The sequence below is a fragment of the Perissodus microlepis genome, chromosome 13 (genome assembly GCF_051167445.1).
Source record: "Perissodus microlepis isolate ML-2025 ecotype Zambia chromosome 13, ASM5116744v1, whole genome shotgun sequence".
In the NCBI taxonomy this organism is placed as follows: Eukaryota; Metazoa; Chordata; class Actinopteri; order Cichliformes; family Cichlidae; genus Perissodus; species Perissodus microlepis.
In genome coordinates this window covers 13,825,189-13,841,360 of record NC_140473.1, presented here as the reverse complement: position 1 = coordinate 13,841,360, position 16,172 = coordinate 13,825,189, and the positions used below count along the sequence as shown (strand labels likewise).

Genomic DNA, 16,172 nt, shown 5'->3' with positions numbered 1-16,172 from the left:
CAAATCAAGGTTGCGGGGAGGCTGGAGCCTATTTAGGGAAATCTTTCAGACAGCTATTGAGAGATTGGCTGGTGGTGTGACCAACATCAGAGCTACAGGGCCATTGTGAAGTTGCCCATGCAGCTAAAAATAACAGAGGAGACAGAGGCGATTCTGTGGTGCACACCAGTCTCTGGTGGCTTTCTGCAAGCAGGTTTATTACAAAGTAATGTTACAGTAACAATTTCAGCTCTACCGAAATTAACCATACATTGACATGGATGCACAGAGAATGTCTACATGAAGTGGTACCTCTTCGAGGTCAGAGTACTCATTTGCTGTGAGGTGGTTAAACAAAAGTCGGGCTGCAGCTGCTGACAAACGGGTACATAAAAGCATCATGGTTACGAGGTTTTTGCTACTTGTCTTAAATAGGGGTTTTCGAAGGCTTCTGCAGTGCTTAGTGGGGTTTATTGTAATATATTGCATTGCCCTTTAAATGCATGTTGGCAGTATAACATAGCACTTAAATAGATAATCGCAGTGTGTCAAACGGTACCATAATGCACCATCTACTCCAAACAAAAGCATACATAAATAATAGTACATTCAGTAACTCTTAGAGCACTATCCTGCATCTTTGCCCTTCATTAGTGTAGAAATGTTAGTTCGGCTTGATCATTCCCAGATTTTCTAGTGTTCATCAATCCTCTTCAGGATTTGCATAAATAAAAATAAAGTACAATAAAAACAATTTGACATATTTTCACAAAAAATAAAATACATTAAAAACAAATACACAAGGCCATTGACTTTCCATTCTCACAAAATATTAAACCATATTGCCTCTTAACAGAATATTTTACATCTTTGCAAGAATTTAAATAACACGTGACACATTTGCAGTCTTTTTTACTTTTTTTTTTCTTTAAGTTACACATCTCCAGTGTCCATTATGTGTTTAGGGTGCAAATAGCTCCTGGGTTTGTTGTTTGTTTGTTTTCAAGGCCACTGTCTATCGCTTCAATCCCTTGGCCAGTTTGCTTGTAGGGGTCATTCTTCTTTGAGGTGTGGGGATCTTAGAGGGTTTCCCTCCGTGTTGACGGGACGCGGAGCGCGGCGTCGCTCTGGCAGAGTCGCCGACCGTCTCGGAAACATCTGAGCACACAGATTGGATGTCTGAGATGTCAAAGTCAGAGGCGTCACTTCCTCTGCGACTGCTTCCTCTGCTTCCGGCTTTACTTCCTGGTCGGCTGGAATTTTTTCTCGATTCTAGAGAGATAAAATTGGGAAACACTTTAAGAAACACTGAAAAAGGAATTCAAATTTAGATGTGAATGCGATGGATAGATGTGGAGAAAAAGTTGCAAAGATGATGCTTTCTACTCACCACCTATTGTCTGCGTTCGAGCTTTTAGTACAGCAGCACTGATCAAGCTTCCTTCTTCACCTGACTGAAATCCTTTGCCGGACAGGTACCCAGGCAAACGCAATTTGCTGCCTTGAACCGCATTACTCTGCGAAAGAAACAAACTTTTATTAAAATGTAATCAGATGCAATTATTAGTAAAAAAAAATAGGAGACCAATTTTTTAAAAATAAAAGTCTTGAGTATGTATATGTAATAATGTATGTATGTATATGTAATAAAAATTTGCCTTAATTTTTATTTTAAAAAAAGAAACATTTTAGTAAAATCATAATTTTCCCCATAACTGAGGTGTATCTGTCAGATGCAGTTAGTATGAATTCATGTACAGCAGAGCAATACGTCATTAGACGTTAATGACATGCAGAGGCGACATATGAAGTTGTACATGATGTAGTGGTATAAAAAAATAAAGGTTAGGAAAGAAAAGAGCTAGTGATTGAGCCAATTATTCAAGAAAAATAAAGGTTACAAACCCAAATAAAATCTAATAAGCTCATTTTGCATCTTATTATTTTCATTTCCATCCAATGAAGTCAGAAATAAATCTACACAAAGGTACTTTTTACTTCTTCTTTTTTTTTTTTTTTAAAGATTTTTCAATAGATTTCAGTTGGGTCATATATCTGAAGTGTTTCACATCATGTGCTGTATTATGACTATACCTCTGAGGATGAACCTTGGCTCCCAAAGGAGTCTGATGATTTAAGAGGAGTGGAGGGTTTGCTGTTTGTAAGCCATGGCTTATCATAATTGCGGGTTATGTGTTGGGGATTCTGGGGAACAATGGCAAATCAAAAGACAGAGATATGGATTCACAAACTCAAAAACTACCAGGAACACTAGATGGAAGAAACACAGAAATCAAACAACAAAATGACCAAATTCTGCAAGGGTAATTAAAAAAAACAAAAACAAATTAAAAAGCAGATAAATGAGAAAAAAATCATGATGGTGGTGGAGAGGTTGGGGGTGAGACAGAATGAGGCAGCAGCCAGCTCTAATGGCAGGTGTAGCCTCTCACCTTGGGTGTGCTGGTCGCTGCTGGGTTGGTGGGGACGGGGAGGCTCTGACTGGAGGTGGATCTGTTGGGAGAAGCTCCTCGAGATGAAGGCCGAGACCTCCGGCCTCTGTAGCGGAAGCTTGCCATCACTTGAGTGGTTCCCTCTGGGAGGATGAACTTCTCTCGCAGCTCCACATTGGTCCTGCCTTTAGCTAAGAAAGACACTCAAAATGAGCCATGATGCACAAATACACCTGTCACTGTTATTTTTGTGTTAATGATGATTAAGATGATGGTGAGTTAACAACCCATCCCCTCATTTCTTTATATTGTTCCAGAAAAATGGGAAAGAGATGCCGAGATTTATTAAAACATGCAGACTGAGAGTAAATGGGAAAACAGTATATAAGGCAAAGTCTGAACAATTCTAATGAGCTTTTATTCTTCAGCACAGTTTGAACTCTCTTATGAAAGGCTTCTTATAGTTTCTGATACTTAGTAGTCTTCAGGAATAGTTCTCCAATCTTACTGAAGGATATTCAAATTTATTTTTTAGATGTTGGCTGCATTTTGTTGCACACGGCTTTAATAATGTTGAGCTTCAGGCTCAAGGGAGCCCAATCCATGACAGACAGTGTTTCACTGTGAGCTCAGGATCACTGTCATCCTGTTAAATGACGCTGTTGTCAGTCAGATCCTCTCCAGATGGTATTGTATGTGGATCCAAATCTAATGGTAGTTTTTTCTGTTCATGATTCCAACAATTTTGACAAGATCCCTGACACCACTGACTGAAATGAAGCTCCAAACCGCGACAGAACCCCACTGAGATTTACAGATTGCTGCAGACACTTACTGCTGTGTCTGTCCTGACTTCTTCAGTACATATTGATCACTATTTGAACCAAAAATTTCAAATTTGAATTTATCACTCCTTAAGACATGTTGCCACTTATTTTCAGTACAGTTCTTGCCCAAATTGGGCCACATCAGTCTCTTCTCTGTTTCCTATTCTTAAAAATTGCATCCTGACAGCCACATGAGTTTTTGCAACTATTAGTAACCAAGTACCTAAATATACCATTTAAAACTGGTTCTTTGCTAGATTGTCTGTTGTGTGTAGATAACACTGCGTAAAGTGCCTTGATTTATGCTTTAATGATTCACAGGACGGTGTTATTCATCTTAACAAAAAAGCATTCCTCTGATGCTGGTCAGGTGCAAGAACCAGAATAAAAATGCGTGAAAAAGCAGCCAATGTCCAAAGAAACATTTTGAAAGACCTCCAGAAACCCAGAAGAACTATTGCTCAAGACCACTTTCAAAAATTTACCAAACATTCTGGATCCTTCGATGCAAAATATAAAGAAAAGAGGGGTGGCTCCAGACTTGTGCATGTCTTGTCATGCACAACACTGCATGCTAAGCTGTATTCCCGGCTGTGTAGAAATCTGTTGCTTCTAACGGTAATATAATGAATTGGAAATTTACCAATGTATTTTTCTTATAATCATCACTGAACTACACAGCAATTTCCAGGCGACCCCAAAGAACAGACCAATGAAATGTTATCATGATGTGACTCAACAACAAAACAGCTCATGCAGTTTCATATCTCATCCATACTGTTGAACAGACGTCCAGTTCCTGTTGCAACGGTAGTGGAATAAGTGACAGCGAGAAAACTAAAATAAATCAAAGTGAGCCTAAACACTCTCAAAACCAAAGAAGAAGAATTATAGGAAACTAAACTACAGTGTATAAACTAAACAGTACGGTTACATTGAAAACAAACAGACCTGCATGCAGTTTTAAACACTAAGCTACCCTGTCAAACAAAGTAAATGGTGTAAGAAATACTGCTTCGGTTTTGTGGCGTGTGTTTCATAGAGGCAATGTAACCATTTTCCCCTATGAAGGAGCCTATATTACCAGGCAATACAGTCAGATAAGCAGCGCGTGAACCCTGGACTGTAAAAAGAAGCTTGACTCAGAGCTCCCTATGACATGCGGCGTGAGTAAAATGAGCCAGTTTCATTGTGCTGAAGTGATCGAAGGTGATGTGATTCCCACAAACAACTGCATGCATGAAAACCAGCCGCAGCTGAATGACAGCTGATTGCAGGTGGAGCCGGTTTCCGAGGATGACATTCTTTCACACTGAGCGCTCACACGCAGCTACAGTACGGCACACACCAGGACCAACACAAGCTCGGATGTGCAGACACACATACCACTGGTGGGTTCATGGAGCAAGGTGAGAAAGTTTGAGATTTGCCAACCTATAGGAGACTGAGTAATTGAAGAGTTTGATTCCGAGCGCAACATTTTGCTCCCGTGGTGATGCACTAGAAGAAATGTTCATGTTGAGCAGGAGGCGGGTTTAGTGGGAAAAACAGAAATTGATCATTAATACAGATGCTAGCAGAAACATGTCGGAGTACCAAAGCTAAATGTGGGTCGCATTATGGTATATATAAGTATATATGTAGGCAGCACTGTTAATAAAAATATGCTTACAAATGATTTAACTGTGTTATCTCATTCAAGCGTTCAGTGTTGAGATAGCGGGAACAAAAGAAAATAAACTCATTTTAACCCTCAGAAAATTGCAGTATATTATGTAAAGATATAATATAATATAATATATTGCATGAATTATCGATATATGTGATATATCTTCTATTTTTAAGCTCCAAGTTGCCATTTCAAACAGGCCTATATAAATAGACATTGGACAGTAGTTACATTTCATGTTTCAATAACTGAGCTAACATCACTGAACACACAGTAATCTTAATCAAGATCATCATCATCCTCCATGTGTGGGTAGTAAAAAACAGTGATATACAATCAAATTCTTTCATCGCACGCGAACAAAGAAAGTGAAAGTCAGTACAACAGCTGACCTTTAAACAAAATTGGATTGTGACTCCTCAAAGTTAACCTTTGAACTCACCTCGACAGGGGTCATTCTTCACCAGAAACTCGTCCAGTGCCATCCAGCCTCCTCCCACCCGCACCATCACAGTGCTGCGCAAAATTCTCACAAGGCGAAGCTGCTGAGAGTCTCCAAACTGCGATGGAGGAAGGAAAATAGAGAGGGGAATGTGTGAAAAACCTGACCTTGCTGTGAGCACACCCACACTGCAGACCAGAAGCTGTGCAACACTGGAAACCAGAGTGGAATGAAGAGTTACATTTATTCCAGCTAATTATTTTAATGGTGGGGGAGCAGATGGCTTTCATCTAGATTATTTCACCGAGCTTCAAAAACGACCTGTCGGAAAAGATTCACATCTGTTTCTGGTTTCTCTTATATGTTGTACAGGTTTAAACACACACACACGTAGACATACAATCATAAACACAAACAGATTTTGACACAAAAACATGAATTTTATCTTTTCATTCTCAGACACAACAGAACACAAATTACACAAAGGTCAATCCAACTTTTTTTTTCTACAAGCGTGTGCTATTGTTTTACTAGTTCTAGTTACTAGTTCTAGTTACTAGTTCTAGTTACTCATTGAGTTCATGCTACAGTGAACTGACTACTTCATAGTCATTGATTCATTTACTATACACTACAATTTGAAGTAGAGCCTGACTGATTTTGTTAGTTGATATTCATTTACTTCAGATATCACATACAGGATATTGGTATCTGTGTAAATAAGACAATAAAAAAAATTACACAACATAACGTTCAAAAAGAGCTTTTTGTGACATTATCATGAATTTTGTGAAGCCCAAATGATTTTTACTGATACCCGTACCAATGATATTCCAATGGCCAACCTCACATTGGTTATGTGAAGTTATTTATTTACATGCCCACCTCTGCTCAGAATGTTTTCAGAGCGCCCTCTGGTGGACACACATCAACACTCATAACATGGTTGAATGGTTATTTCTCCCGTCTCTTTTTTACTTTTTAATTTTCATTTATCAATCCCAATAAATGCTGATGCAGACAGATTAGCAAATAACTTTTTTTCCTTTAACCATATAATTTCATTTGTATTTTTAATTAGAGCTATCAGAATCAGCCTCAAAGCCATATCATCAGTCAGGCTCTACATTCATACCTGCTGCTGTTGAGGGTTAACTTAATATGAGATGTTGTAAAGCAGTAAATACATCAAACTTCACAGCTTTACAAACTTAACCAGCCTATTTTTTCTCTCTTATTTCAGTGATCACTGTGTAATTGTGGTTTCTGGTTGTAATGTCTATGTGTCTGGCTTTATCTCAGCAATGTAAGACTCCACTTTTACTGCAGAAGGAGCCTGTGAAGAAAAAAAACACCATAACTGAAGGCACATGATTACACCACCAGGGGGCCCCAGTGTGTAATAATTTGACTTCATGTCACCTACCACACATAGCAGACATAGGAACAGTGAGCATGTTATGGGGAGAATGATTCAAGCTTTATGAGGGATACCACACTTGTCAGCCAGTTGGATGAGACATGAGCATCAGGCACAAAAACGGAGTTTGCAATTACAGCATGCATGCTTTCTGTCAAAATCAACATCACATTCTGATCAAACGCACAAACATCAATCTCCTACAATCCAGCACTTTGTTGCACTTTCTACAGCTACAAATACTCAGGATGCATTGACACTGATGCAGATCCAATGCAGCTAGCTCCAAATGGCACACATGAGGAATGGTTCAAATCACTTCTGTCTAAATCCACCACCACAGTGTGACACGCAGACATGACCAAACACTGATGACGGTCCACTAACTTCCTATTATCATATGGTATCTCTTTAACTGATAACAAAAATCCTGCGCTTGTATGATTATCATAATGATTTAATGCCACTGGTGAGTCTAGTGATCAAATACATTAAAGGTGATGATGATCTGGAGTAAAAGGAGGCACAAGAAACAGCTTAAGAATAACCATTTACCAGAATACAGCTTTCCAAAACTGCAACGTGTAGGTGGGGGGTAAGATTTTGATTTTCCCTGTTTGCTATTGTCTCATCGCCGATTAAGGAGTCATGTAAGCAGTGAACCAGACCAAACTGTCAAAAGAATTATTTTTAATTTATTGTTGTGTGATAACAATAATACAAACTAGTTCATAAAGCATCACTAACGCCCCTATCCCCTCTCACTGACCCCTCAGTAATGACCTTTTTCCGACATGCAGGTTGCCAGCACATATTAACAAAGTAAGAGAAATGAAAAGCAACGTGTTCATTGAAATCATCAAAGTTGCCCAAATAATGTAATAAATAGTGTCAGCCAGTGCTGAGGTAAATCATTCCCATGACACTGAAGCACCAAAGGCAAGCACACAGAAAGCATTATTGTATGCCCAGCAGATGAATTTATGCCCATGAACCAGTAAAATATGGGCTGAAATGGTACTGGCACGCCAATATTGCATTTTCTGAAACTCAAAAGCAGATATACATATATATATATATACATATATATAAACATTAACTGCACTAATTATAACACAAATAAGTCTTATTTTCCCAAAAAAACATAACCTATGTGAAAAGAACAAATTTAGATTGGACATAAACGTCGACTGCCATAAAACTTGAAAGCATGCTTCTTTCATTTACTCATTTTAAATCAGATTTAGAGTTATGTGTGAAGCTACCATAAATTCTCAGACCAAACACACATCTCGGGCCAGTGTTAAATAAAGTTAGATTAAATCAGCGGGCCATAGACTTTTTTTATTTCTACTTCTGAGTTCCAGAACATCTGAGAACATCAGCCAGGAATCTGGGCAGAAAGTGTTAATTGGACAGCAAACGTGGTAAACGAAAAAAGGACGCAAGGCTCGATAAGGCACAGAAGAGAAGGAGGAAAAGAAAAGAGGATGTACCTGATTTCCAAGGTAGAACTGGTGATGTGAGGAACAATAAAAAATATAAAAAGGTTAGCACACATTCGCACTTTTGTCATCAAGTTCAACACTTACCTTTAACAAGAGTATTCCCTGAAAAGTCTTTTATTTTAAATTATTTCATAACCATGTCACAGCTTGTATTGCTTAAAAAATTTTTCACTGTTAGATAAGCCAAACATATAAAAATCTGCTTACCCGGTATTTATTGGCACCAATTTGCTCCACCTGGAATCGTTTTGGACATTTGCACTTCGCCACTTGGCGCGTGACCTGCGAATGCATCATTTTTTTTATTAAGCGACGCCTCACATTTGAAAATGTGAAATTAATGCCGCAGGCGTTCTTATTACCTCGTCCTCAATTTTGTCAGCATCTGTTAGTGGTTTGTAAGCGTCTTTGTTGGGATGTAGAGCTGCTACAAACTCGTAGTAGTCAATGTAGCCGTCACCGTCTCTGTCAAAGATGTCTGCCACGGCGCTCATCTCCAGACGACTTGTTGGGAATTCTGTTGAAGAGACACTGAGTGTTGCAAAAAGGAGCATTTTGTTCAGCGGTGTAGATGTTTTTCAGCTTTGAGTCTGACACTTACTGGAGGAGAGGATGCCTTCTATGAACTCCTGTCGCGTCACTTTGCCGTCTTGGTCTTTGTCAATGCGGCGGAAGAAGTCCATGACACGAGACTTTTTATGGTTCATCCAGCGCATGTAACGTTTCCGCCACACATCAAAGTCAAAGTTGGCAAATTCTTTTAGCTGAGCAGATAAAGAAAGAAAGGTCAACATTAATAACTAAAAAGCTAGAAATTTGCAGAAAAATATCTGCAGATTTTGCTAGATTACCTCCTCCAGTCTGTCCAAAGCATCATTGAGTTTCCTCCTTCTGTCCAAAGCCAGCAGCCACACGTGCTGCCACTTGGTCACCAGCAGGTTAACCCGTGGGTTCTTTGTTTCAATGGGAGCTTGTGTTGATGACGCATACATCGCTTGCGTGGGAGAACGTTTTCCTGTAAGGGAAAGACAAAAAACTTTAAAATGACTGTGTTTCCACCATATAATCAGGAAGAATGCATTCACAATGACATCATTCCAGGTGCTAAAATGGGCAAATTGAGGATGTCGTGTCACCCTGAAGTGATTCAGCGCATGGCCAGATGGCTCGGGTCATACTCTATGAGGAACAGTGATGGGATACATACTTCCAGCTCTTCCTTTGTCCAACACGGGGATCTGAGACTGGATCTGGGGCTCCGCAGCAGCCTTCCTTTTGTGTGTCTTGGTGATTTTGTCAACATCTGGTTGCTTCCTGGTCATTTCCTCCATGAATGCCTGCAGGGGGCGAGCAGCAGTAAACTACTGTTAACTGAATGCCCACGCAATCATTAAAATATGGAATTTTAAAAAAAAAACTAAATTAAAGTTACAAAATTAGATTTATTATCATTTGCTTTTTTGATGTACCTGGTGTTCTGCTATGAGGTTTTTGACCTCCTCGATCTCCTGAGGGAGTGGCTCCTTATCCTTGTCGTTGAGGTTGGTCTCAGCCCACTGTAGCCACGTCAGAAGATTTTCCAGCAGCTCCTGAGTAGCTAGCAGCTCAGTGAGGGCTGTGGCCAGTCGCTGCTGGTGCTGTCTGGCCCAAGCCTGCACCTGTGTAACAGCAGTATTACACATATATTACTAATAACTAAATTAATTTCAGATACACTGAAATCAAGTTAACTGCACACAGCTTGATTTTGTTTACCTGCTAAGATGAATCATTATTACTTTTTTTAATATAATGACTATCCATAGTAACTTTTTCTCTGATTTTTTGAGTGCTATAAAGAGTTTCCGATCCAACCCTTGTTAAAATGAGGAATTCTTCCTCATTTTAATTTATCAAAATAGGTTAATGTGTTCTGTTAAACCTGAAGGTATGAAACAGTGGACTGACCTCTTCAAAGCGGGCTTTAATGATGGTGTTCCAGTGCTTGATGGTTGTGATAGAGTCTGGATGGCAGATGCTGAGAATGGCCTCCCCCATACTGGCTGCTTTATTTAGAGCCACTCGCTTTTCTTCCAGATTTTTCATGAACACCTTTAAAAGAAATTTTTTTTTAAGTTGAAAAAGCGTTGGGATTTGGAACTATCCCATCCCATATCTAAAAATAAAAACAAAACATTGCTCATACTTGGTTTAAAACCGGAGCAGAGCCCAGTAATTTTAATCAGATGACCTCATAGTTAAGAAAAATATTTTTGGCACTGAAAGCAGCATGCCATCTACTTTTAGACAGGCTGCAATTACAGAGTCAGGATCTTAACTGTTTATTCAAGCAAAGTATTGGCAACGTGTTTTATTTCTTTAATAAAGCAACAAAAATATGAAACAACTTAAGACATAAAAGTTTTTTTCTGAAATAAAAAAAAGCAGAATCATTTGCATTGCTTTACCTTGTGTTGTTCGATAAGCGCTCGCAGAGCTTCTTCATCGTCGGGCAAGCTGCCATGGAAGCGCAAACTTTGCTCTGCCTCAGCTAGCCACTCCAGTAGGATGTGAACAGCAGAGTGAAATTCTTCAGCCTGCAGTGGGAGAAGACGCATATGTCAGGCTAACATACTTAACTTACCTTCTACCTTGTGATTGTTTGGAGTACTGTCAGGAATACCTGGCCCAAAGCCTGCTCCAGCCGGGTCTGCTTAGACACAGACAGGTTGCACACCGTCTCCCAGCGCGTGCTCAGCTCCTGCATCTGGACTTTGACCCAGGAGGAGTCATCGTGAGTGTTCTCAATCAGCTCCCTGGCTGAACGTTTGAGGGCCTGGACGCTTACTGTCCGCTTTCCCAACTCCTTCTGAAAAACCTGCAGTAACGAGACATTTGAGGACACAGTCAGCCAAAATATTAACAATATTCCGTTTTTTAAATGACAAATTCTTAAATTAATTTTAAACATTATTTCAAAAAACATCCTTTTTGTCTCTATTTCACAGCTGGCCCAATGACAAGAAGCATAAAACAGGGTGCTTTTAGTATCTGTTGTCTTCTTACTTCAATAAAATGCTAACACAAAGAATGTTATTAATATAATATTAATAATGAGTAAGGAAAAACACACCAGCATCAATTTTCAAAGCTTTGCTCAATACACAACCCGAAAGAAAACAGACTCTCAATGAGAAAGTAATACAATGCCTCCCCTTTTGTTGTTTTAATGTATTGTCTATCCCCCGTGTTAGTTTAAGATTCTTTCGTCTTGTATTGTGTTAGGAATGATAAAAGGTTTGGGCGTGGCAGCAGTGAAAGGTTTCACTTGATTTCTGCCACTAACGTCAGCAACAAATGGGCCAATCAACAAAACAAAGGGATCCTGGGTCTTCGGTGTGGAGCTGTTCTCTACCTTGTGGTTGTCTATCAGGTTGAGAACCAGGTCTATGTCTCCATGTACGGGCTGGTCCTCAGCCAGCTGAGGTTCCACCCTGTACAACCAGTCAATAAGAGCCTGGAGAGCATCTGTAAACTGGCCGGAGAACAACAAGGCCTCTTCCAGCTTGTTTTGTCTGCAGAACAGAACAAAATATTCACAGTGAGGCTGTTTAGCGGAATGAAATACAGCGCTCATTGGGAGAAAATCCTCACCTTTCCACTGACTTCCCACAAACAGTGTCCCATTTGTCCCTCAGTTCACTCAGCATGTCGTCCAGCTTCTGTCTGTCATCCTGTAGAGAGGTCTTGTCTTTCAGGGCCCGTCCTGTTCGAGTGGTAGTATCATACACAGAGTGTTTGCTGCCAAGAGCTTTCTGGAACTCCTGCACGATGGGGAAAAAAAGCAAAAATAATATACACAACCCCCCAGTGGTCCGGTTCAGTGGACTCATAATGCCTCTATCTTCAAATGGAAACAGCAAATCGTCTCAAGAGATTTTCTTATTATTACTACTGGCATGTCAAACAGTATCTTAATCTGCGTGTGGTGTGTGCTTTTTGTGATTAAGAATACAGTCTTCAGCGAGGTGACCAAAAAGGAGGTCAAAACTCAAGAGCTCTTGCTCCGTAGAGATTAAATGTATCCAAAAGCAAGGGCAGCCTTAAAACATTTGGTCCATTCAGGGATTATGACAGGATTAGCACAATCTCCCAGCATAACACCACAAACACAACAATAGTCAACAGCAATATAAGCATTTGGATTCTACTGACTCTGTAATTTCAAATAACAGATCCTATTTTTAAATTCCAGCTCTGGTGTTTCAGATATTTCTGTTTAATGAATGAAACTTTTTTTTGTAGATGTTGCTCCATGTCTCTGGCTGTGTTAACACATTTTTCTCTCAGTTACCTTGTGCTGTGCCAGCTGCGTCTTGATTTTATCGGGATCATTGGCAATTTCCACTTCAGAGTCCAGAGTCTTCTCAGATTCATCTAACCACTCCATCAGTTTATTGAAATTTTCATGGAACTAATGAAAAATTAAGAACAAAAAACAGTGTAAAGCATTTTAAAAACAGGTATGAGTTCACTAGATTTATCGCAGAGCCCTGCTTAATGTTAGCATGATTGGAGCGGAAGGGCCCTATAATTCAGAAAGTTCTGTAATAGGCTGCAGAAAGAATAAGAAACAGGTTTAATATCCTATTTCCAGAGCTTTCCAATGATAATAAAAAGTCCTGATGTCATGCCTGTTCAAACTCAGCATAAATATTCACAGAACAGTACCTGCTTCGCCCTCTTCCTGGCGTCGTCCAGTAGACGACCCCGCTCAACAGACCTCTGCACCAGCTTCTCCCAGCGCCCTTGCACGCTGAGCAGCAGGTTCTTTATCAGGACCACATCCTGTTTCTGGCTGAAGTACTTCAGATGTGTGCCCGTCTTGTCCAGTTCAATAATGTGTTCTCTGTGGGAGTTTACCTCTGTCACAAACATCTGCACAGACACAATGCGAGGGAGAAAAGGGAAGGGATTCAGGCCAGATGTTCTAACAATAAAAAAGGAATAAAGGTTTTTCAACTGACAGCAGAGGAAATGTAAGTCATGTGGGTAATGTGCTAATGAGCACTGTTCTCAAGGATAATACAGATGCCATTAAGTCATTGTTGGCTTTAAGACAAAGCAGAATGATGAGCTAGTAATCATGAACCGGTAATCATGGTACTAATAATTTTAATTTCTCACCGACTCAATAAGACTACTACAGGGAGTGCAGAATTATTAGGCAAGTTGTATTTTTGAGGAATAATTTTATTATTGAACAACAACCATGTTCTCAATGAACCCACAAAACTCATTAATATCAAAGCTGAATGTTTTTGGAAGTAGTTTTTAGTTTGTTTTTAGTTTTAGCTATTTTAGGGGGATATCTGTGTGTGCAGGTGACTATCACTGTGCATAATTATTAGGCAACTTAACAAAAAACAAATATATACCCATTTCAATTATTTATTTTTACCTATGAAACCAATATAACATCTCCACATTCACAAATATACATTTCTGACATTCAAAAACAAAACAAAAACAAATCAGCGACCAATATAGCCACCTTTCTTTGCAAGGACACTCAAAAGCCTGCCATCCATGGATTCTGTCAGTGTTTTGATCTGTTCACCATCAACATTGCGTGCAGCAGCAACCACAGCCTCCCAGACACTGTTCAGAGAGGTGTACTGTTTTCCCTCCTTGTAAATCTCACATTTGATGATGGACCACAGGTTCTCAATGGGGTTCAGATCAGGTGAACAAGGAGGCCATGTCATTAGTGTTTCTTCTTTTATACCCTTTCTTGCCAGCCACGCTGTGGAGTACTTGGACGCGTGTGATGGAGCATTGTCCTGCATGAAAATCATGTTTTTCTTGAAGGATGCAGACTTCTTCCTGTACCACTGCTTGAAGAAGGTGTCTTCCAGAAACTGGCAGTAGGACTGGGAGTTGAGCTTGACTCCATCCTCAACCCGAAAAGGCCCCACAAGCTCATCTTTGATGATACCAGCCCAAACCAGTACTCCACCTCCACCTTGCTGGCGTCTGAGTCGGACTGGAGCTCTCTGCCCTTTACCAATCCAGCCACGGGCCCATCCATCTGGCCCATCAAGACTCACTCTCATTTCATCAGTCCATAAAACCTTAGAAAAATCAGTCTTGAGATATTTCTTGGCCCAGTCTTGACGTTTCAGCTTGTGTGTCTTGTTCAGTGGTGGTCGTCTTTCAGCCTTTCTTACCTTGGCCATGTCTCTGAGTATTGCACACCTTGTGCTTTTGGGCACCCCAGTGATGTTGCAGCTCTGAAATATGGCCAAACTGGTGGCAAGTGGCATCTTGGCAGCTGCACGCTTGACTTTTCTCAGTTCATGGGCAGTTATTTTGCGCCTTGGTTTTTCCACACGCTTCTTGCGACCCTGTTGACTATTTTGAATGAAACGCTTGATTGTTCGATGATCACGCTTCAGAAGCTTTGCAATTTTGAGATTGCTGCATCCCTCTGCAAGATATCTCACTATTTTTGACTTTTCTGAGCCTGTCAAGTCCTTCTTTTGACCCATTTTGGCAAAGGAAAGGACGTTGCCTAATAATTATGCACACCTGATATACGGTGTTGATGTCATTAGACCACACCCCTTCTCATTACAGAGATGCACATCACCTAATATGCTTAATTGGTAGTAGGCTTTCGAGCCTATACAGCTTGGAGTAAGACAACATGCATGCAGAGGATGGTGTGGACAAAATACTCATTTGCCTAATAATTCTGCACTCCCTGTAGACGTTGCTGCAGTAATGTCTAGTAATCAAGCAAAGTTGGACCAGAAGGCCTGTCCTCCACGTGCAAAGACGTACCTTATGCTCATCTATCTGAAACATGATGGTCTCCAGTATGAGGGAAGCGGGGGAAACTGTGTTCAGCGTCTGCTCTGCTTGGGTTAGCCAGTTGATGAAATCTTGCAGGGAGTTGTGGAAATCTGTAGCCACAGTCAAAGCTTCTTCTAGTTTCACCTGTGGAGATGAAACGTTAAAAAAACTGAAGTAATACTGGACAAAAATCAAAGAGCGCTATCCTGTTTATAACACATGTGCATTGTTTAGCGGTGTAAAGTATCTCTGGTTGTTATAGCAACAGATAAAGAGGGCACTGCGGGGGGATACAATTGCACTTCAACAGTGCCAAACATGACCTCTATTTAAAGAGAGGAAGTTAATATCTCTGGAGGGGACTGATGGCTGAGGCATCATGAGGTTTTAATTGAGTAAAGGAAACAGCCACTCCATCACTGAAAAACATCCGTTTGGTACAGCTGAGGCCGGTGGCTCAGGGTCATCACATGGCAGTAAATGCTGTGCTAATGACATTACAAACCTGGCGAGAGTTACGGCTGCTGATGTGTTTTTCCCATTTATCGTGGGTCATGTCGAGTGTCTTGCTAAATATGGAATTGTATTTTAGCAGTGCATACGTCCTACAGAAAAATAAGCCACTTGACTGCAGAGGTATCACAGGGAAGGCTGTAGACAGTTTGGCCAGCAGCTCTGACCAGCGCTAAGATTTACCAGACTTTGATTTCCTGGGAAGAGGGCCAAAGTAAATAGGATGCAAAAGCAAGATGTTACAGTAAAAGTTGAAGCAGCTAAAATAAGGACCATATCTGAGAGCAGTGGTGGTGTTTTATACATTTTACCAACAAAACTAAAAAAAAAACAAAGTGAATGATGACATTTGGCTTAAATATTAGCTGATGTTTTGTCAACCCTACACTGTGGAAACATATGACACCACTGTTGTTCCACTCTGATCTACAGTGTAACCGCATCCTGTGTGTCCTCGCCAGCGCTCTGTCTTTACACCATTGGTTATCGGCACTGGGATTAGAAGCTTTCAACCACACAGTCAT

The 16,172-nt window shown here is 40.3% G+C and overlaps 1 protein-coding gene across 4 annotated transcripts in view; it reads right to left on the bottom strand.

The window, feature by feature from the left end:
• Positions 1-151: 151 nt before the first annotated feature.
• dst (dystonin) overlaps positions 152-16,172 on the bottom strand; it is a 104,866-nt gene continuing 88,845 nt past the window's right edge. For 3 of the 4 annotated variants that reach the window (XM_084948758.1, XM_084948754.1, XM_084948755.1), the window contains 22 exons: positions 15,124-15,279; positions 13,009-13,215; positions 12,632-12,751; positions 11,932-12,101; positions 11,693-11,852; positions 10,961-11,155; positions 10,746-10,874; positions 10,246-10,389; positions 9,768-9,956; positions 9,506-9,635; positions 9,150-9,313; positions 8,900-9,062; positions 8,661-8,815; positions 8,506-8,580; positions 8,287-8,304; positions 7,346-7,462; positions 5,371-5,488; positions 4,646-4,759; positions 2,433-2,623; positions 2,074-2,184; positions 1,370-1,496; positions 152-1,251 (listed from right to left, as the gene is read on the bottom strand). In XM_084948758.1, coding sequence (XP_084804884.1) covers positions 995-1,251; positions 1,370-1,496; positions 2,074-2,184; positions 2,433-2,623; positions 4,646-4,759; positions 5,371-5,488; positions 7,346-7,462; positions 8,287-8,304; positions 8,506-8,580; positions 8,661-8,815; positions 8,900-9,062; positions 9,150-9,313; positions 9,506-9,635; positions 9,768-9,956; positions 10,246-10,389; positions 10,746-10,874; positions 10,961-11,155; positions 11,693-11,852; positions 11,932-12,101; positions 12,632-12,751; positions 13,009-13,215; positions 15,124-15,279 — 3,210 coding nt within the window. In that variant the 3' untranslated portion in view covers positions 152-994. The remainder of the gene's footprint in view (positions 1,252-1,369; positions 1,497-2,073; positions 2,185-2,432; positions 2,624-4,645; positions 4,760-5,370; positions 5,489-7,345; positions 7,463-8,286; positions 8,305-8,505; positions 8,581-8,660; positions 8,816-8,899; positions 9,063-9,149; positions 9,314-9,505; positions 9,636-9,767; positions 9,957-10,245; positions 10,390-10,745; positions 10,875-10,960; positions 11,156-11,692; positions 11,853-11,931; positions 12,102-12,631; positions 12,752-13,008; positions 13,216-15,123; positions 15,280-16,172) is intronic. The other variant, XM_084948757.1, reaches the window with a different exon arrangement.